This window comes from Ursus maritimus, unplaced genomic scaffold (assembly GCF_017311325.1).
Source record: "Ursus maritimus isolate PB19 unplaced genomic scaffold, ASM1731132v1 scaffold_26, whole genome shotgun sequence".
Taxonomy (NCBI): Eukaryota; Metazoa; Chordata; class Mammalia; order Carnivora; family Ursidae; genus Ursus; species Ursus maritimus.
In genome coordinates this window covers 5319430-5341748 of record NW_024425119.1, presented here as the reverse complement: position 1 = coordinate 5341748, position 22319 = coordinate 5319430, and the positions used below count along the sequence as shown (strand labels likewise).

The 22319-nt window shown below is 45.9% G+C and overlaps 2 protein-coding genes and 1 long non-coding RNA gene across 3 annotated transcripts in view; 1 reads left to right on the top strand and 2 right to left on the bottom strand.

Annotated features, from left to right (window-relative positions):
- The window catches only part of TIGAR (TP53 induced glycolysis regulatory phosphatase), a 28999-nt gene extending 28709 nt beyond the window's left edge, over positions 1-290 (bottom strand). Inside the window, exon 1 of the mRNA XM_008704876.2 lies at positions 83-290. Coding sequence (XP_008703098.1) covers positions 83-114 — 32 coding nt within the window. The 5' untranslated portion in view covers positions 115-290. The remainder of the gene's footprint in view (positions 1-82) is intronic.
- A 2281-nt stretch (positions 291-2571) lies between these two features.
- LOC103675742 lies at positions 2572-21869 on the top strand. Its single transcript, XR_571902.2, has 3 exons — positions 2572-2703; positions 11132-11227; positions 21583-21869. It is a non-coding gene; the product is annotated as an uncharacterized LOC103675742 (long non-coding RNA).
- Positions 14061-22319, bottom strand: part of CCND2 (cyclin D2) — a 29245-nt gene continuing 20986 nt past the window's right edge. The window contains exon 5 of the mRNA XM_008704875.2: positions 14061-19459. Coding sequence (XP_008703097.1) covers positions 19310-19459 — 150 coding nt within the window. The 3' untranslated portion in view covers positions 14061-19309. The remainder of the gene's footprint in view (positions 19460-22319) is intronic.

The window sequence follows — 22319 nt, the reverse complement described above, 5'->3', positions numbered from 1 at the left end:
GGGGGGGAGACAGATCAGCGGGCTCTTCATCACTCCAGAACTCACTGACCAGAAGGCAAGAAGGGCGCCCTGCCATACTCACTGCCGGACAACGGTCAGAGCGAAGCGCGTCATCTTCCCGGCGCCCGGAGGGAAGGAAAGCGGTGGCCCCAGCTCGGCTCGCGCGCCCAGCAGCCTCCGGCGCGCCGCTTCTCCGCACTGCGGGACACCTCGCCCACACCACTTCCGCCAAGCCCCGCCGGCCGGCCGGCTCCGCCGCCATAGGCCGAGGCGGCCGTATACGTCATCCCTGGAAGGCCAGTCACGGCGGCGGGACGCCGGCAGGACCGCGGAGACTGGTAAGCGATGAGGCCCCGCCCAGGGCCGTGGCGCTTGCGCCCCTGCGCGCAGGCCTGCGATTGGCGCGAGGCAGGTGCGTGCGGGGCCCGCCCAGGAGTCCGTAGTGGAGGCGATTCTTGCCCGGGCAAGTTTGGATCCCGGAGATTCCGGGTAGATAAGGGAACCAGCGCAAGGTTTTGGGGCTGATTTCATTTGAAGCTGTAATGCAGCTAGTAGTCTTATCTCAGCGGTGTACAGCGTCAGACACATTGGGTCCTATGAGGTTTTACTGTTAACCCCTAACCTTGGGGATGTAGGGTCAGCAAAGGCTGGGGACTTAGACCCACCCAATTTCGGTCCGCGCGCGCGCCTTGAGAGACACACGCCGGCAGCAAACTTTAGTCAGGTTTGTTTTGAGCGCATTTCTAGACCAGGCCTCATTCTTGGCCTGCTGAGCCCGGTTTCACCAAAGACCCCTGCGGAGCTAATTTATCGAGAATCCCCTCACCTTTCCTTATCTAATCAAGCTCCTCTTCCTCTACCCTTATCTAATGGAGCTCCCCTTCCTCCATTCTTGGTTTCAAGTTCCTCTTCCCCCTCTCCTTTGACACCTAACTAACTTCCTCTTAGTTTCCATTCCCTCCCCTCACCCAGCCCCCTGTCTGTAAACCTCCGTTGGTCTCTGCCGTATTTGGAGTTGAATTCAGCCTTTCCTCCACATTGCAATAGTCTTGAGCCCAGTTGCAATTGACTTAAGTGAAGTCTTCCCCCCGCCATTTTTTAAGGAGCATCTGGTGAATAATGTTTCTTTAACAGCTTTCAGGGCCTTGAGAGAGTTAATTAACTTCTCTGTAACATGATAAGTAAAATGGGGTAACAGGTGAAGCTTACTCGTGCTAACTTTACAATGACAGAGCTTGCTAATGTTAACCTTTACATTGTTTTCCATCCATTTTTACTTAAATTCTCCTATTTGATAACGCATCCCCCCATTATATATGCCAAGACGGCTTTAGAGAAGTCAAGTGATGCATGGGATTTATAGGCACTCATTTCAAAACAGCTTCACATGTGTGATCACATTTGGCCCTCAGAACAAGTCTGAGGTAGACAGGTATCTTCACTTAAGATACGAAGAATCTGGCCTAGAGAGAAACTAAGCAATTATTCTAGGCTCACAGCTGGTCTGTGATGACGCAGGACTGGTTCAGTGATTCTCAAACCTACCCACACATTGGAACCATTTAGGACCTTTTGAGTGCCAGGCCACACCTCAGAAAAATTAAATCTGAATCTCTGCAAGAGGGATCCAGACATCAGTAATTTTTTTTTAATCCCCAGCTCTTTCCAATGCACGGTCAGCTTTGAGAACTAGAGGCTTATAAGGCAGTGCTTCTCCAACTTGAACAGGTGTACAAATCAGTTGGGGATCTAGTCAAAGTGATTCTGATTTAGTAGATCAGGAGTGGGGGCCAAATTCAGCATCTCTAACAAGCATCCAGGGAAACAGGCATTTTCGGAATGACGGTGGAGGGATAATTCAGAGGGTTCTAAAAGGAGGCCCAAATTACCATGGGAGTACAGTGCCTACACATAGTAGATAGTTCATATAAATATTTTGAACGCCTGAATGAATGAATCAGTCCAATAGATTCTCCTGGAAGTTTGAACTGGAAAGGGGAAATTAATTAGGTAGTTATATGTGAGGGCTAAAGAGAAAAAGCATCAAGAGAAACCGTAAGATCGAGCAATGAGGAGCATGCAGACTGAAGCTGTGAAGAAACAGAAACCACAAATAATATAAGCTTGAGAACAGATTTACAGAGTAGGGAATAAGAACAAGCAAAGATAATGTAAGGAATCAATAAATACACAGAAAGAAGCAGACGCAAGTGTGTAATACAGAGACTACCCGGTCCCTAGTCCCTCCAGGTGCCATAATACCAGATACTTTGTAGGTTCTGTTTTACAATAAATCCTCTTTCTCTCTAAGGTAGTCTGAGTACATTTCTAAAGCTTAACTAAAAACAGACTTCCGCTTTGTCTCATTTAACACTCATAATAACTCTGCAAGGTATGAATTATTATTTTAATTTTATTTTTTTAAGATTTTATTTATTTGAGAGAGAGACAGAGAGAGAGATGGAGCATGATCAGTGGAGAGGGGCAGAGGGAGAGGGAGAGGCAGACTCCCCACTGAGCAGGGAACCCCATGTGGGGCTCCATCCCAAGACTCTGGGATCATGACCTAAGCTGAAGACAGCCGCTTAACCAACTGAACCACCCTGGCTCCCCTATTTTTATTTTACAGTTGAAGAAATAAAGGCACAGAACAGCTAACTAATTTCCCATCTCTCAAGATCTCAAAACTGAGTTTGACCCCAGGTAAGTATGCTCCAGGTGGTATCAAAACTTTAACTATGAAGAAAAGTACTGGCTCTGTTTCATTATTTCCCTGGCTCCTATCAAAATGTTTAAAAAACAGTAGGGACTCAATTAAAATTTGTTAAATGCATGAATGAGGAATATTTGTTATGATCAATTTCTCAAATGAATCAACATCTAAAAACTTATCTGATAAAATGGGAGATTATTAATTTAGGAGAAATTTAGAAAATTATAAAGCACCAGTATTAACTTAAAGAATTATGCAAGAAATATGTATAAAAAGAGTGTTTTCGGGGCGCCTGGGTGGCACAGCGGTTAAGCGTCTGCCTTCGGCTCAGGGCGTGATCCCGGTATTATGGGATCGAGCCCCACATCAGGCTCCTCCGCTATGAGCCTGCTTCTTCCTCTCCCACTCCCCCTGCTTGTGTTCCCTCTCTCGCTGGCTGTCTCTGTCTCTGTCGAATAAATAAATAAAATCTTTAAAAAAAAAAAAAGGAGTGTTTTCATTAACTTTAAGAATAAAAAAGAAAACCAGTTGAGAAATGAAGGATCTTTGAAAGAATGGACATAATCTTGCATTATTCACTCAACAGTTCCAAGATTGCTCTTCAGCTTCTAAAATGAACAGGGAGTTGGTTTAAACTTTGTTTAGATAGAAGCTAGGAATAACCACTGATAGACTTTTGTTGACAACCTATCAAATCACATATGCCCTTTTTTTAAAAAATGAAGAATAGTGCTTTGTTGTGGTATGCCATATGATAGAATTCTGAATTAGTTAGGATGGGCCAAGTTATGCTGAGGTAACAAATTAACCCTGAAGTTTTCCACAGCTTAACACATAAAAGTTTCTCTCTCGTGTAACATGTCTGACACGGATCAGAAAGGGGCTTTGCTCAGGGATTAGGGTTGACAGACATATCAACTGAAACACATAGATTCATGATTCCTGAGGCAGGAGAGGAGAACAATTGAATGTCTGGAACCAGTTCTTGGGGGCTTCCTCCATGCATTGTCCAGAGCTATTGGCATGGCCCTATTTAACTGCAAATGTAATGGGAAACATGGGCAACACATACATGTTTAGTGAATGGACAATGCCATATGGTGCATTTTGGAGTATCCTAGGATTCTGCCCTTAGCTCTCTTCTTCACTTCATGCATTCACCTAGGTGATCCTATCCAGTGTATAGATGTTTATATTGCCAGTCCACAATTTTCTAATCTCCTCTTTCATTTGTCCAGTTACCTACCCAGCATCTTCACTTGGATCTCCAGTGAGCATCCCAGGCTAACTTTGTCCACACAAAATCTTTTATTTTTACCTCCTAAGACTGCTCACTCCTCCTCAAGTCTTTCTCATCTCATGGCAATACCTCCTACCTAGTTGCCCACGTAATCCTAGATTCTTTACCTTAACCCAATGCTCTTCATCAGATTCGTCACAAATTTCTGTAGGCTAAATAATGCAGTGAGTGCTGGACTTTTAGTCATGTTTTCAAATAAAGGTTTAATTATAGTCTTCACTGAAAATGAGCCAAGGGTGAAAATGCTTGATCTACTCAGGATGTGGGATCAGGGAGGAGAGCGTGGGTTGGCATCAATTTCCAAATACTTTCAACAATAGCATTAAGGGTGAAATTAATTGGTACCAAATGCTGGCCTGCTGGTTAATTGGAGTTAGTGAAATTTCTATCCTTGTTTATAATTTTTTTTCACTATAGAGGTTTTTTTCTTATTCTGAGATTAAGACTGAAATAGTAATAGACTTAAATCTATAGGACTTCAAAGATCTTTAAATATATACATCTTTGAAATTTGTGGATATTCATTTTGTCAACTCATCCATGGTTGTTTTGTATAAATGCCTCATGTGTGCTTGGGAAGAATGTAGGTTCAGAACTCTATGTATGTCTGAATTGAGCTTATTTATTATGTTGTTCAAATCTTCATCAATCAATCAATAAATCTAAAAGCTAAAAAAAATTTTTTTTCTGGGTGCTGTATCACCGAGTTATGTGTTGAGTCCATCACTCTTCCTTGTGACCTTACTAGCTCCTATCCTAAGCTCCATCATCTTGTCTGGATGACTGTGGGAGTCTGTGCTCTTGTACACTATACACCGTCTCCTACTCAGCTACCAAGGAATATCTTTATAATCACATTGTGCCAGCCCCTTGCTGGAAGATTCTCTAATGGAGTCTCACAGCCACCAGAATAAATTCCCAACTCCTTACCCAGCTCCTACAAGGCCTACGTGACTTGGGCCCCCTGTAGGTCTCCAGTCTCTTTTCTCTGTTCACTCCCCTTCTTCACTAAGCCCTAGCTATAATGCTTCTTTCTTTTCCTAGACCATGACATGCTCATTCCTGTCTCAGGGTCTTTGCATTTTTTGTTCCTTCTGCTTACAAAGCCCTTTCCCAAGACCTTTGAGTGGTTATGTCCTTCTCAGCTTTCAGATCCTAACTCAAGGAACCTCCTCAAGAGGTCTTCCCTCAAGCAAAGTAGCCTGCCCAGTCACCATCTATCATCCTATTTTATCTGAAACTACACCACTTATTTACTGTTTTTACAGGTTTATCACCCATCTCTGCTAGAATGTAAATTCCTTGAGGCTAAGGATGACCTTGTTCTCTTTCATGTCTTCAGTGCCTAGAATAGTGCCAGACGCTTCGTAGGAACTCACTCAGTATTTGCCACCATTGGAAATCATGTTCCTAAAAAATATCTAATGATATGGTAACATGATACGAGATTAAATAGGGGGAAAAAAAGGTAGGATAGAAAACTATTCACTGTAAGCCTGATATTATAAGAAAAAATACAGACATTTGAAAAAAGACAAGAAGAAACATGTTATTTGTGTCAAAGATTTCTGTAGGCAATATTTATAATGTTAAAAATGTTTATGCTGTTTGTATTACTAAAGGACTTTTTCCATAAATATATGCAAGATGCCTTTCACAAAGAAAACTATTCAGAGAGTAGATGAGAGAGAATGTATATAGTGTTCTCTGTGCAGCCACTCGCACATGCTAAGGCAAGCCAACTTAGTATTATTACCATTTAATACAGTAGAACTGAATATTCAAAAAGAAATCTGAGTTGATGAGTATGTGCATTCTCAGTATTCTGTTTACTTTTACGGAGTTTGACTCTGATTATGCCACTTTATGATTCTAAGATAAAGCTCTATAAGACCAGAATGGAGACAAGAACATTTTAAGACTAAATATGGACAGACGAAACTGACAGCAGATACCGGTACAAACTGAGAGACCCCAGGGCCAACTAAGAATTGTGGTTTTGCGACTACCCAAGTTATTTCTAACAACACGACTTTGCTTTTTCCCCTCTATTGCTCTTAAGTTGGAAATTATAGTGGCTTATGCAAATTTAATAATAAAAGAGAAAGTCTCGGACTTTTACTGGCAGGGATTTCCTTGCCCCACCCACTGTCATAATTGATTACATGCTGTACCCTGATGGAAAAACAGAATTTCTAGGCCAAAAGAAAATCACAAATACATGGTAAACCATCTGCTTTGTCCGGTGACTGAGAAATAATAATGTGACCGATGATCCGCACGAGAAGGGGCTGCCAGTCCAACTGTGCCCAGTCCTCCATCAGCTTGCTGTCTGAAGGTGGAGGGAGATTTGTTTTGGCAGCCACTCTGCCAACATCTGACATCTGTCATCCATGGTTCTCCATTATTGCTCGTTCCAAAAAAATCATATCTGTCCGTCAAATAGCTTTTCTACTGATGGACAGTCGAAGGATGCCTTCTCAGCCTGACGTGCTTCTGGGGAACTCCCCTTTATGTGAGTACATGTATCCACTAATCCCTTTTCATGCCTTGCCTTTAAGCCTGCCACTTAGTGGGAAAAAGAACTCTCCCCAAGCCCCAGTTCATTGCTGTTTGGAAGAATGGTAGCAGCATGGAGAGGCTACTATGAAAGTTTTAAATGCTTACGGTTTTACTGCCATGGTATCAAGAGTGGTCTCCTCCATCAGGATCCACAGAGAAACGACATCCCCTTCCACCCCCGGCCTTTTGGGAAATTAACATGTGCATATATAACACCTTTAAAAACAATCCATACAGCATTGACATGTTTGCGTGTATTCAGATTGGCTGATTCTTGTTCTTCCTATGTAGTACACTTGACATAGACTACCTCACTTAATCCTCGTAATCCAGCAAGGTTTCCCGTTTTATAGAAGAACAAGCGAACTCAGAGCTCTCACTGCTCATCAGCGGAAGCCCTGGGATTCAAACGCAGATCTTCTTGCTTCAGTGAGACCCCTTCTGCTACAGCACCCAGACTCTCCCTGTCACAATACCTGTGACAGCTTTTATGAAACATACAAATGTATGGTACAGTCCGTAATACTCCAGGCAGATAGCAAGCACTGGGGGGTAGCGAGTGGGAAGGCCTAGGTTCTTGCTTTTGCCACAGCCCTGACAGAATGCTAAGGAAAAAAGAAGACCTTTAGGACCCTAAAATCTTGGCCTCTTGGCCCTAGGATCTGGAAAGACTTAGAGTATGAAGCAAGGAAGGCAGTAAGAAATGCCATATCAAAGCAAATCTTCCATAATGGCTTCATTTTGATTTTATGGAGACATATGGAAAATATAAGTGAATGATTGCTCTTGCTTTTTTTTCCAAAAAAAAAAAAATGTTGTAACTTCTACATCCAATGTGGGGCTCTAACTCATGACCTGAGATCAAGAGTCACATGCTCTTCCAACTGAGCCACCCAGGCGTCCCTGAATGATTGCTTTGAGGCTATCTAAGGCATCAAGACTTCCCAGGAACTAAGCCATGAATGGAAAGCTGCAGAAACACTAGTTCTCAGACCACCTCAATGTCTCCACTGCGGGGCGATCCTAACCTCAGAATGGCATGCACTCTTGCAGGGCTGCTGGCTACTGCATTCCTGGTAGGGTAATACTTTTTGAAATAGTACTCAGTGTTTTTCCTCCAGTATTTTTCCCCCGTATTTTTTGGTCCTGTATCCTGTGTCTCCTTTTTCAGGGAAGGGAATGTGACAAGGAAGAGCCTAGGAAAAGAATCTCTGTCCCTGGAGGATAATGAAAGTAATCTTGACATAAACCAAGTCTTAAGTGACTGCTGAGAAGGCTCCTGCCCTGGATTAGAAAGGTTCTCCTAGCTGAGGGGAAGGGAGGGAGTATCAGGGGGTCCCCGAGAAACAAGGACAAACTAGTGATGCAGTTTTTTTTAAATGACATAAATTTTGGGGTTTGGGGAGGAGAGAGGAGGGGCTTCCCGTGGAGGTGAAGAGACCCCAGAAGAGGAGCAGCTGTGTAGCGCCCTGGACAGTCTTTTGGTTCCCATCCCCCAGCTTGGTGTGGGAACAGCAAAATATTTCTTTTACATTCCAGAGTAGCAGAAACGTCACCGAGAAAGGCCCAGTAGCAATGTTGGCAATTTTCTTGAAATCTTTCAGAATATGCAGCCTCTGCTGGTGATTCACATAAGCTAAGACCCAAATGCTACAAGCGTTCTTAGTTGGCTCCAGCTGCTAAAACAGGATACCATCGTCAGCTTAAACAGCTGACATTTGTTTCTCACAGGTCTGGAGGCTACAAGTCCAGGACTGGGTGCCAGCACGGTCAGGTGCTGGTGAGAGCCCTCTTCCGGGTGGCCGACTGCCCGCTTCTCTTCATATCCTCACGAGGTGGACAGAGAGAGCTGGCTAGCCCTCTGGCTTCTTCTTGTAAGGGCCCTAATCCTATTCGTGACCCAGTCACCTCCCAAAGTCCCCACCTCCAAATGGGATTACATTTCAACCAATGAACTGGGGGCAGGGGGGGGCACACAAACATTCAGGCCATAACACATCCCAAATCAAGGATGAACAATCTAAGGGTGGTCCAGAGGTGTCCTAATCAGTAGAACCATAATCCACAAGAACTTCAGTTACCTGTATCTCAATTGATCACCAATACTTAGTTTCCTGAATTTCAGAAATGAGGATGTATTGGTGAAAATAGCAGCCTGTCAGTTATAACAATGCAAGTTAGTTCTGGGCCTCATTGAAATCGTGATAGGTATTTGGCTTACTGAAGCCATCTCAGAGACACTCCTCACCTCTGAATAAACAGGGGTACTGGCCTGCACCTCCTATCTTAAACAGCCCTGGGTCTGGCCATAGGATTAGGAGGCCTGTTGACTGCTTGTTGCTGACTCTAAAGATAAGAGACTCCTACCTTTGGAATATTTACCTGGAGGAATAAAAGCTTCATGCAGGTGGTAGAGACAGAGCCCTGTGCTGTTACAGCACTGGGGGGACAGAAGGTGTGAAGCATTTAGGGCCTGCTGTGTCTGCAACAGTCTGTATGGATGAGCTGCAAAATTTAGTCCAAGCTTTGCTTTCAATGTAAGTTGATGGCAAGGTTGCGAGGGAGTGGCCAATGCTCACACACTTCAAATTTTTTAGTGGCTACAAATATCAACCAAGAGACTTTAAGAATGTACTTACATCAGTATGCAAAGTCATTGATCCCAAAGGGGCTCTGCAGGCTTGAACTGGAGGCCTGAGGATCACATTTCCACCCCGCCCCTCCATCCCGCCCTGAATGCTGGGGCTAGGCAAACCTGATGGAGAATGGCCTGAGAGGCAGATTCTTCCAGTCAAAACTAGTTTTAGGGGAAAACAATTGCATTCCTGCATGTGTGAGTTCGGGCTGACAATCATAGTGGCTCCACATTCACAAACCACATATACTGAGAGGAACCTACCTGAACAGAACCACTGCCTCTCCATTGAGAGGCAAGGCAAAAATGCTGGGAAAGAAAATGCCACTTCCAGAGTATAAATCCACCAAAAACTTCTCCTTAGACTTCAGGCCCTTTTCTTTCTTCTTGGACTTTCCATCTGGTGATTTCAACCAGCAGCATCATCCAACCCACCCCACCCCAGCTGAAAGTCTCACTCTCTCAGCTCCATCCTCAGGAAATACAAATACATCAAGCAGCCCAGCGCGGCAGGAAATACCTAACACACCTGGGTTCCAGTCCTACTCTGATAATTTCCGGTGAGCTGTACGACCCTGCAGTCACTTAGCTACAAGACCAAGTATCCGATGCGTAGCGGGTTGTGCGCATTACATAGGGCACATGGGAAGCGCTCTTTCAAAACCACAAAATGCACTCAGCTGCTAACGATCTAAAACGTGTCCCTTAGCTCAGTGCCTAAGCTGGCTGGGTTGAGTAGCTAAACAACTGGTACCTGTCGGCGACGTTCATTTTTAAAAAGACGGAATTAGGTGCCTATCTCCCATGCCACCTCAGCCTGAGGACCGCTACCGTTCATCAGGCTCTGGCTGTGTGCCAGGCACACGGAAGTGCTCCAATGAATTCACTCAGGAGGTACTACTATCATTTCACCCCATTTCAGAGATGAAGGAACTGGCTCACTAAGGGGAGAAGTGATGTGCCCCAGGCCACAAAGCTAGTGGGTGGACTGACGGGGATTCCAGGGCAGGCAGCCCACGAGAGCACTGTGTTCTTTGCCACCATACTCAGTAGCAGGCGTCCTGTGACTTGTCTGTTTCTGCCATTAGCCACTGAGACCAAGCAGAGCAGGGACGTCATCGTTCCTGGAAAAGCAGGTGCCGAAGAAACAATTGTTGAAGGAGGTGTTTGGTGCAGAATGCCTGGCATCTGACCAGCCCTAGACGGTCTGTCGGAAGAACGAGCAGGGCCCAGGAGCCCTACGTGTCATTTTAATGGACGGGCTCACTGAAACAGCCATGTTGTACTTTGTCAACAGATCTCAAAATCTCACAGGTGCATCTTCTCGTGGGGACACTGAGGTACCATGAGAACAACAAGTGGCTACAAAAAAACCAGAAAGCTTATCTTGAACCCTGTCCGCTGGCCCACCTGCAGATCTCAGTGTGGACTGAGCACTGGGGTCTCGAAGGAATTTCAAAAATTTGGCCTGGCCCCCAGGTGTCTGATAACTAAAAACCCATCAAGAGAGAAAGGGGCTTATGAAGCCTCAGGAGCAGCAGGGGTCTCTTTGGGGCAGAAAAGTGGAGGGAGAGTCCCAGGCCTGTTCTGCTCCACCTGAGGCATACAGGGGTCCTACTTCACAGCAGACAGGTAAGGCAGACGCATTTCTGCAGCCGAGCTGCAGATGCAATAGGCGACATGCAGGTGGCGTCAAGGAGTGAATCTGGTTCAGTGGGTGCTGGGGGGCAGAGAAGGGGTCAGACCACCCTCAGCTGCAGCCCCGACTGCCCCTCAGGCTTGTGGTTGCCAGGACGCGGATTTACCAAGAGTAGTGAAAATCCCGACTTTAATGTGAAAGCTCTCATCTCACATTGGCAAATAAGTCCAAGGCAATTTAAATCCTGGTGGGAGTTCAACTAAATATTAAATATGTCTGCAGGCTGCCAGTTTGCCATCACGGAGAAGAATCAGAAGTCATGAATCCCACCAGCCACTCCCAGATGGAGTCAGAATGTAACAGTAACCGATACAACTGGTAAGGGGTTATTCTCTCTCTCTCTCTCTCTCTCTCTCTCTCTTTTTTGCCTTTTCATTTTGTTGGTTTCCTTCACTGTGCAAACCCTTTTTTGGGTTGATGTAGTCTCATTTGTTTATTTTCACTTTTGTTGCCCTTTCCTGAAGAAACAGATCAAAAAAATATATTGTTAAGACCGCGAGAGTAGTAGTAGTAACCAAGAGAGAAGCAGGTGAGGGAACTGCTGGTCCCTCTGGTGGCCAGAGAGAGGGGTTCGTTCTGGGCAAGTCATTCTACACCTGGCTGCCGAAGGGTCTTTTTGGACGTTGTTCCCGTCTGTGGTGTTAGCGCCACCTAGTGGACTTCCCAGGAAGCACCTCATGTTTAGACCTCTAAGTTGACTCCTGACTCCTACGATGGCCAGCGGGTAGCCAGGGCTGGGGGTGACAAGTAAAAGCCAGAGCCAAAGCTAAAGCAAATCACCACAAATGAAATGGAAGCCATGTTTTGGATAAAGCAGAAACTCAAGGCTCCAGTGGGATGCTGAGGTGGGTTTAGAGGGGACAGCAGAGGTCTTGTCTTGCTGTCCTCCCAGGCCACCCAGTGCTGCTTGACTGAGCCTGCAGTCAGAGCTGATCGACTCTGCTCCTCCTCCACGCGGGGGAGGCCCCCAGAGCCCAGAGTGTGAAAGCCACCAGTCATCATCTCGAAAGTGCCAGCCTTAGTTCTTTGAGTCTAGGAGAAATTAGGTAGGTGGGAATCCCAAATTAGTGTTCGTGGCTGAGTTCATCCTGTTTCATGAGGATGATGTCTGTGTTTATGGCATTTCAAATTCATTATATCATGTGTGTTCCTCAAGCTATTTGAATATTTTCCCTTCATTTTTAATTTGCATTACCCATTCACTTCCCGCCCCTTTATTTTTGGAAAAGGTCAAACTGTTTCCACCGTAGTTTCCCAACTGTGCTGCATCTTACGGAAATGCTTTCCTAAAACCCATTTGCTTAAGAAAACCTGTCCTCTGTCTCCTCAGAAAGTGTGCCCTCCCACCCTTGGGTATCAGTTTACTCCATAGGCGTTGGCATTTGCTGTTAGAGCTCCATGCAATCTTGTAGGCGGTGTGCTTTGTTTCCCCCATTGAAAGCTCCTTAACCACGGGACACAGGTTTTGTCTTTTTGGCTTTTCCTTGAAGGCCCAGCATAGACCCTGCACACACGGGTGTTGGCTGTGGATGCCCAGCTTTTCCTGATAGGCTGAACCCTCACATCTATGGTCCCAAGCACTTTTGCTGTCGTTATTGCTATAAGAGCAGGGGAGGAAAAAAATCTGGTGCAATATTCAGTTTTGAATACTCGCTTCATGGCAGCATGTTGGGAATATTACTAAGCCAACTGGAACGTTGTGTTGGTGTTACCTCTGTGTGCGGCATAACAGTTCCAGATCTTTGGGAAGCCGTAAGAAATAGAAAAGTAGTCACTAGGAGCACAAAAGACCTGGGATTTCTAGTTCTTCACTCCATCATTAACTTCCACTTTCAGAAAGGGCGCTTTTGTCTCAGGTTTGAGATTTCGAGTGTAGGATGAGATGGCTCTGAGAGCACGTAAGGGGGCCCTTAGATTATCACCGGTCAGCTGTGTGGCATGGAGCGCCTGCTGTGAGCTCTCCCTTCCCACCCTTAAGCACCCGCAGTTCTGAATGGCAGAAGCCTGTGGTGTTACTGGATGGCATTTGGAAAAAGGAGCGGTGTTGCAGTGTTAGTAACAGATAGGCACCGATACTGCAGGGCAGACGGGGAGTAGGGGGGAGGCAGGGACCCGGCTGTACAACAGGTCATGCAGAAGAGCATTCCAAGGATGGTTAAGAGTGGCAACCAGGGCCCTTGGAAACTCCCAAGAGGCCTCACAGACTCCACTAGGCAGAAACCCAAGAAAAAAAGCTATCCCTGCTTCTCTCCAAGAATGGTGACTGTCAGTGGGGGGGGGGGGGGGGGGGGTGGAGACAAAGGGAAATTTCTAGGGTCCTTGTAAGATTAGAAATCCTGTTAAGTGGAGTTAGTTGAGAGTAACAGGCAATGTCTTAATCTGGACTTTCCCAATGACCAGTATTAATCTTACCGTTGCAGCTCAGGTCAGAATTAAACTAGCAAACAGCCTCCAGTGGCTTTGAGAGAGACAAGGAACGATAGAGAGCACGAATGTTTATAGCAACATCAAAATGGCTGTGAAGCCATTGCCCTTTGCATTACCCAACGCTTTTGTGAAAGAGGCTGGTCTGAGGAGCTGAGGCCCAGAAGCAGCTAGGACAAGGGCCTGGCAATTCATTTAAGTGTGGACTCTTCCACCCCTTCCTAGGCTCTGCCTCATCACCCCTCCCCCAAGGGTAGTTATGGCCCAGTCCTCACAGGAGAGTTATAGACGGGGTCAGGAATCAGGTGGGAGCTGAGGGGAGCAGCAGACTGGAGCCAAGACACCTACAGAGGTGGAGTTCTCCAGAGACTGGAGATGGCACCCAGGGCCTCTGGCACCTCCCAAGGCAGGAGATACAACAAGAGTGAATAGCTGGCAATAATCAGGAACCAATAAGCCCAGTCACGATAGCAGGGACTTGCCCACGTCAGGAAGTTGGGCTGACGCTTCTGGTTTAATAGATGGCTCCCCGGGGGACCCAAAAGGGAGAAAAAAAGTCATCAACTATTGGTATTGTAATAACACAGATACACACGTAGAGTACCTTTCGGGTTAGGAGTTGTGTTTTATGCCACTACCAATTGTTGCCTACAGAGTTCTGACATGAGAAAGACGCGTTCTATTCTGGGGGATGCTGGTCTACAAATAAGTCAAAGTGGCCAGAGGATTTAGGTCAAGGTGAGTTTATTGTCCAAATAGCATAACCTAATTGCATCCAAAACCATTTGCAAATCCATCTTTAAGCTGGTCAGAATAACAGGCCATTATTTTTTAAAATCACTTAACACTGAACAGACAGGACCTCTTAAAAGGCAGCTGACTATACCATGTCACCATCATAACCAATAAAACATTTTTTCCATACTTCCTAAAAACCTTTTTTTTATACTGATCATGCTACTTTAGCACTTGCTAGCATCCCGACCAAATAAACACCCACACCTCTTATAGAGTACATGGTGAGAGAATAACATGGGCTCGATATGGCATCACACTCATTTTAAAGCAAAAAAAAATTATAATAATAATAAAAGAAGTCCAAGACGAGAAACTGTAACTGAGAGAGAAAGAGATCTGAGGTACATGGTACAAGGGAAACATAATGGAAAAAATCCAATGGCCCAGTGATTTGCTGGGGACTTAAGAGTTGGCCAACAGTGAGAAACAAAAACCAATCAAAAAAACAAAACGAAAACTTTTTTTTTCTTTTTTTAAGGACAGGCACCTGTCAAAATACATTGGATACTGTAATGGCTACAGTCAGTAAGGCACTTTTTTCCCCAAAGTAGGCTGCAGGCAAAGGAATCAACGTTGCAGCTACAGCGTGCATGTGTACATTTGCTGATGGCTTCTTGAAACCTGAGCCAAGAATCGGGTCTGATAGTCCAGCCAAGTCTAAAAGCAGAGACACACAAATGTAGGAGAATAGCTTCTGGCTGAAAGGACTGTTCTGGGTTGTTTAGAATCCAGAATCATGAAAAGCCACGTGGTATGAGAAAGTCATAAACCTCCTCCTGAATCTTCCTGCCCTATTTTGTACAAACGGACGACAGCATGAGCGGCTCTTCGAAACTGCTCCGAGCCCACGCCGATAGAAGCCTGCGCTCGTTCTATAGCTACAGTTTGTCGGCTGAAGGGGACTTTACTGTCTCAGCACTAATTTCCCTTTTAAAGCTATTCTCAGGGTTGGACTGTCTCAAAGATAAACAAAGAGGAATCCTTTTGGCTTAGAAGCCAACTGGCTTACTCAGACTTCCTCCCCATTCCTACCTCCCATTCCCACACTACCAATATTATCTTCTTGAACTAGAAAATCATTATTTACAGGATATAAGGTGCAAGTCTATTTCTTCTCCCAGCCCTGCCCTCTGCGGCCCATGGAGAGAAACTTCCCCCGCCCTCTTGTGAGCAATCATCCAGTCCTGCCTCATGCTCTTCACCTCTGTCCATCCTAGAGCTCCCCCGGGGCAGTGTGGAAAGGCCCGGAGGGTGCCAGACCACAGGAAAGCTACAACTGCTTCTGAAGAGAAGCCCATCCTGCTGGCAAAGGGCAGCCTCCTCTGAGCCACGCACGGCCCTGACCTGCCTGGGCAAAGCACAAGAGCCTCCTGTACAGAGCGTGTAGACCAAAGGGGATCTGGCTGCTGAGACCCAGTGAGCTCTTCAGTGGGGTCCTGGGGCAGTTCCAGAATAAAGCCTCCTCTGAGACAAGCCCCTTTCTCTGAGGAGCCCTCCTCTCAACACAGGAAGACATTCTACGGAGGGACCTGTCCCCTGCTCCCACCTGCAGGCTTCTTGGCTAATAGGAACCTGCATGGAATTGAATTATGCTTAGCATATATTTTTGGCATACTAGGACTTTCCCCCCTGGGATTTGGCCAAAATAGGGGAAGGAATAAAATTTGGCAGGCTTAGGGGAACAATTTAGCCCCCACTGATGGAGAAAAACAGTAACAACAATGACCCAAAAAACCAAAAACCAAAAACACAGAGAGGAGGAAGAACAGAGAGACAACAAAGTAGAAAAAGACCAGAGTAAGTCTGGAACCCCATTTGGGGGAGGTGAGACAAAGAAAAAATCCGTGGGGGGAGAGCTGAACTCCCTCTCACACAAGAACTCCTACCAAGGAAACCAAGATCTAAGGAGAGGGCATCAGCTACTCTAACCAATCCAAGCTTCCTTCTTTTAAGGAGGGAGTAGGCAGAAAAGCCAAACAACCTAGCACCTTCCCCATCAGCAACACCACACCTCCCATCACACCAGGCCCCGAGGACAAGAAGGAGAAAAGGTCAGAAGGCACCCAGGGCTCCAAGAAAACTGGGAAGTTACAGACTGCAGGGAGAGCCTGTAGGCCTGTTCCCTTCCTTTTCCGTCAGGTTCTGTTTGAGCTTAGGGACAGTCACTGTTAAGTGACTTTGGACCTTGCTTTCTTCAGGCTCCAAGACTCCCAAGGACTTAGGGACCACACCTCCTTCCATTCCGTGCTACTCCTCAAGGGCCTGAGAGAGTGTCCTATGCAAAGTGAGCTCTTGACAAAACCCTGGCTGCTCAGCTTTCCTCTCCAAAACTCCAGAATTCACCACCCACTGTCCTACCAGAAATTCCCTAGAATTTTAGGGTTGTGCTAACTCACCAAATCCTGAACCCTTCCAAACATACTTCAAGAGAGACTGACTCATCCGGAATGGCATCCCTGCAGAGCTGCAGCCTCTCCACCTCCCTCCCACTCCCACTCCAGTACTCATCTGACCTATTTTCCCCATCATGCCAATTCAATGCCATTTAAAACCTGAAAACCACTGAGTGCCGCTTAGCAGAGGGGCTGGCCCGCCGCGGTCCGAGACAGGTGGGAGAAGGCACCCTTGTGATCCCGCGTGCTGCAGATTCATATGCCCAGATTCAGATGTAGAAAAGCCTCTGAGATGCTCTTAAACTGGGGATGGCCATGTCAGGGAAGGGGAAAGAGAGACAAGCAGATGAAAGCCCTGCTTTAAGAAAGAACCACAAGATGAGGGTCTCCAAATAGCCTGCCGGAATTCTTTCCAATCTGTCTCCTGATACCTGGTACCTAAGTGCAAATTATGACTTCCTAGTTCACTGCGTAAATGTTTGTGCTGAACGTCTGCCCTGGGGGGGGTGGGGGGAGGGGAAATCCCTTGGTTCAATTGTATTTTTTCCATCATGGTGAGGATACCGGAGTCAAAATGGAAGCCTAATGACCTTCATGACTGAAAAGGTCCTTGGGTGTCAGACCCAAGGGCCAAACCCACCCCACCCTCCACCTGAGAGGGGCTTGTGGCCTCCTCACCAACTTCTCCTTTCCCCGCACTAACGGCTCCCAAGCAGAAACTATGTGGTTGTGAGGTATTATGAAAACAAAAATGTGAAACGTTTTCTTTTGTAGCTATTGATTTTGTCCAGTAAACCTGAGGTAAAGAATGCTCTGTCTTTGAAGAATGTGATGGGGGGGGGGGGGGGAAAAAAAACCAAAAGGAAAAAACAAAAAACAAAACCAAAAAAAAAAAAACCCATGAATACGCTACCAGAAGAAAAACTATGGAAGGGCTTTTCCAGTACGAAGAACTCCTATCTCAACCATCTACTTCAGGACTTGGAATTTAAGCAGTAAAATAATATATTATAAAAATGTTTATAAAATAGCAGCACACTCTGTGAAACATTACAGCTAGGTACTGTTAATGTGAATAGGATGAATGATCTTAGCTTCTTAGCAGCGCAAAAAAAAAATAATCATAAAAAACTGAACACAATAAAATGAAAAATAAGAGACCCTTAGATTTTTCTCCATCTTCAACCCTCATACTACGAAACAAGGCAGAATCTGTGTATAAAATAATTCTTCAAAGCAGCCCTGTTCTGGTTTTTCTAACTTAAAAAGGCAAATATTTTAATAGCTTCATTACCTGTCAATTATAATTGTGCAAAAAAAAAAAAAAAAGTTGTTGCTCCAACCTCTTTGCTAACTGAATGCCTCTAAGAAGTGGAGAGGAAAAAAATTCAAGTACGCTGAATACAACTTTGCAATGAAATTAACGAAAAACGGAAAAGGGAACAAAATGCCACACTCTGATATTCAGCTGTCTGTCTGCACCAGCAATAACTTTTGTTTCCATGTCCAAAGGAGAAGTATAGAGGTGGGAATTAAGATCGTTCTTTGCCATCAAAATGGTAACAGATCTTTGTCTGTAGGCTTTTTGGAGGAATGTTGTGATGGGAATGTCAGTGGAAAGGGGTGTCTCTTGAGTCCTGGTAGGGATACCAGAACTGTGTACCAAAGAATGTCAGATACCAGAAGTGAAGAGTCACCCGACGTGGGGCAGGAAGGGAGGAGCACAGGAGAAGAAGGGAGGAGTCTATTCAGCATGAGTTGCATAAACCATCCCATCTATCCCTCGGGAACAATTTTTCAAAGTGCTTTTCGAATGGAATGGTTTATAACAATGCTAAACTGTGGACCAGACATGCCAATCAGCACCAAAAATCAGTTTTTTAATAAAGGATGCCAAGGTCACATTACCCTCTTGAATACATTAAGAGAAAAGATTCCATTCCAGATCCCACCCTTGGTCTCCATCTGCCTCCATTTCATATGAGTTTTGGTTATGGCCCAAAGCTAGATTGCCCCTTTTGATAAAAATATGGTGGTGTCTGCAATGAACCATGTTTGGAAGAAGAAGCAAGAAGTCAAAAACACATGAAACCCAGAATCCAATCACCTGTGTCCAACTGGCAAAATAAAACATCTCTTTTAGGTAGCAGCTACTGTAGACAGCAAGAGTTCATAACTAGAGATTCAGCTATGCTCCGGACTGAGTAACAAACAGGTGGTCGAGAGCAAAGGTGCTTCTACATCCAAAATGGTTCAATCAGGTTGAGAGATTGTTTTGTACTCCCTCCCCATCATGTCCCTTATTTCTAATTCTTTCTTGAGTTCATTGCTTTGCAATCTAATTATGCCATAAATGGCGTACGCAAGTTCCTTGAAATTATCCTACAAGGGGTGTGTACATGCTAGTTCATAACATGAAAAAAAAAAAAGCCTCCTCTAATTTGTTCCCGTATTTGCAGGCGTACATTTTCTCTAGCTACTCTGCAGGTTTTCCTGTAAGCATTTTACTATTACTTTTAACATAACCAAACAATAACTGTTCGCATATACAAGGGATTCCCTTCTGTTGTACTTCAAATAGGCACCAAACGCTTTTAGTTATCCCGTTTTTATAGGACCTTTTTCTCTCACTTCTAAAAGATCTTTCAATATGATCTAGGTGGGGGCAGAATTTTTTTTTGTTTGTTTTTAAAGTTTCATCCTAAAACATAAAGAACAAAACACAACCAGAGAGAAGGAGAGAGCAGATGTGAACGCGTCTCTCCCATTCGGCCCGACTGCGTCCTCACAGGTCAATATCCCGCACGTCCGTAGGGGTGCTGGCCTGGTCCAGTTCATCCTCCGACTTGGACCCGTCCCCCTGGTCCTGACGGAACTGCTGCAGGCTGTTGAGCAGCACCACCTCAATCTGCTCCTGGCAGGCTTTGAGGCAGTCCTAGAAGGAGAACGGGTCAGACCAGAGCTGTTAGCAAGATCAACAGTGTGCAGAGCATCGATGAAGAAAATATACGCGATTTCAGCCTCGCGGGCTACGTGTGGGTTTCCCAGTAGAAAGATGTGCTCTGGCAGTGCCGTGGGACCACACTGCTCTAAGTGGGCACCCCCTGGTTGAAAAGGCAGAATCCCGGCCCATTCCAGATCAGTCGAAACAGAATCAGTACTTTAGCAGCAGCCCAGCTGAGACGAATGCACATGAGAATCTGGCCAAGACGCTGAGCCGTTTACGGACACGCAGCACCAGGTAATCAAAGTGCCAACTGGGGGCTTTCTGCTTTGGACACTGGGAGGTGACAGAGAAAAAGCGAAGGCCAGCACCACAGACAGAGCTACAAAGCCAGGCAAGTGTAGACCTGAGGGATGGATAAGAAGAGAATGCATTGACATGTACTCACAGAAACTGCCTAAGTTCTTAACAAGAAAAACTCCCATTTTTCGGCTTATCACCCTCAATTCTCGCAGAACTACAACACGGAATGTTGACAGAACTCTGGACGTTTGAGCTGTCCAATTTGGAATAAGTAAGAATTTGCAGCATTGTCTGATAGCCTATATTTGGTAGGGAAAATTCAGAGTAAGTTGGCCCCAGGCAGAAGCTTCTGTTAGCGGGGCGCCATGGAATGCACAGCAATTCACGGGTGTCGCTAGGGAGGGGCTGGCTCCTAGCAGCAAGGGGGTTGCGGGCTAGGGCTAAAGAAAATGGCTCGTAGCAGATATGCTCCCCCTGCCACCTCGGCAAGGCTACGTTTCTACACTCAAGCGGCATACACATGTGCAAAGTATGTTAAATCGACTCGGCTGCGGTCTTCCCACAGCTTAACCTAGGCTTCCCTTTTGTTTGTTTCACGGTGCAATTTTCACTGCCTGGAGGCTACCGTTCGCCAAGCACAAAAGCATCACCTCTATTTTCCGAAGATCTGAAGTGAAGCTGGACTAACTACTCAGGGACACAGTTTCCACGCCCCCAAATGTTCTATTCCTTCCATTCCACGTTTCAAACTACAGCTTTCTACAAAGCTGAAGATTAGGAACCGCAGCTGCCCGATGGCTAAGGGTAGAGACGGAGCATCCCCCAGAATGTAAGACACATGAAAAAAGGGAGGGTAGTATTTGCGACCGGCCCACCCTACTTACAGGCAGCAATGAAGTGAGTTTCCTCCACTTCTCGGAACTGTCCCCCAACTTGTAAAATAAGGATGAGTAACACCCATAGGGCAAAGGTCAACTCTTGACCTGAGATAATATATATAAGGTGCTAAATTCAATAAATGAATGCCATTTCTTGTGAATAACAATAAACCCATCCTGGAGTCTGAAAGAATTCTTTCGGTTTCTTTAAGATGAGGTATGGATAAGCATTTGTTCCCAATGGGGGGGGGGGGGGGGGGGGGTTGGAGCATGGAATAAGACAGACAGAACCCAGCCACAGGGATCTCCCCGCCACCTGGAGCAGTCGGCGACTGGCACCATCTCTCAAACTTCTGTGGCATGCCCTGGTCACGTCCTCTACCCTGTCCGATCTCCTAACTATTGACTGGAAACCCTCCCTGTGCTCCTCCTCCAAAGTCCACACCCAGGGCTGGGCTCCCAGGTCACTCACCACTCGCCCCACAAGCTCGGGGTGAAGGCTAAAGGCATCATGTTTCTAAGGGCACTTCCATTTCAATAGAGGACATCGGAAAACCCGAAAGCCTTACGATCTAAAGAGAACTGATCTGAAATAAAGATAAAGCTGGTGTAGGCAAACAAGGCAAAGACCATAGGCAAACGACTCTCGACCGACTTCCTTGGGAAGGTCATGCATCAGAGGTGGACGGTAGGGCCCACTGTCAGTTCTCCTTCCAAAGCCGGAATAGGTGGCTTGTTCTCCATTTGAGTGTCATCAGAAGAAGCCAGCTTGTTCTGAGAGCCCACGCTGGTGGCATTAACACTATCCCCAAACACCCCATCTCACGTCTTGGGCGCCCTCCGCCCTGCCTCATTCCCCTGAACGCCTCACTGAGAAATGAGGGACTGCAGAATTTAAATGAATATTAGTTTCCTCTTTCTTTTTTCTCGCAGAGAAGAATGAGTTGAATCCAGCCAGTTGTGACGGGATGCCCCTCCGCTACAGAGGTCCTTCAGGAGCTGTTGAAGGCCGTGTTTAAAAGGTTTTTTCTCGGAGGCAGGGGGATGGTAACTCCACGCTTGCCTCCATGGATGACAAATCCTATCCAAAGTATAGGGCGTGAAGAGCTTCCCCCACTGCCCCCCGAAGTATAATTAACATACGTGTTATGTTAGTTTCAGGTGTGGCATAAAGGGGTTTTGTTCTCTAAAGAGGATGGCAGGAGTCCCAGCTGTAGGGAAGGGACAGACAATAGCTCTGAACCACTAAATTAAAAAAGAAATGCCAGTCAGGTGTCAGCAATGAGGCCTCTTTAACAAGAGGGTTTCCTGTGGCACAGCCATTTGGGGAAGACTCCCTGATGTGAAGGTGAAGGTTGTGTGGAAGACCCTGTCCCCCCAACGAGAAGCCTAGTGCCTTGAGGAGGTCATCAAGGTCAGCCACCTTCCACCCCAAAACTATGACCAACTCGGGACCGCATGATTATCGCTGCATTAGCCACACCAGCATCCCTGAGAAAGATTGCCCTCCACGAGTAGACAGAGCTCAAGTAAGAGAAAGAACCTGATCGGGGACCGTATTAGAGTCTTTGCTTTTGGGTCGCCAACTATTCTGTTCCTGGCATCCAGCCTTCCCTTCCAAGAGCCTGAAACCTCAAAGAATAGTTCTGGAAAAAGTCCTACAGGGAAGG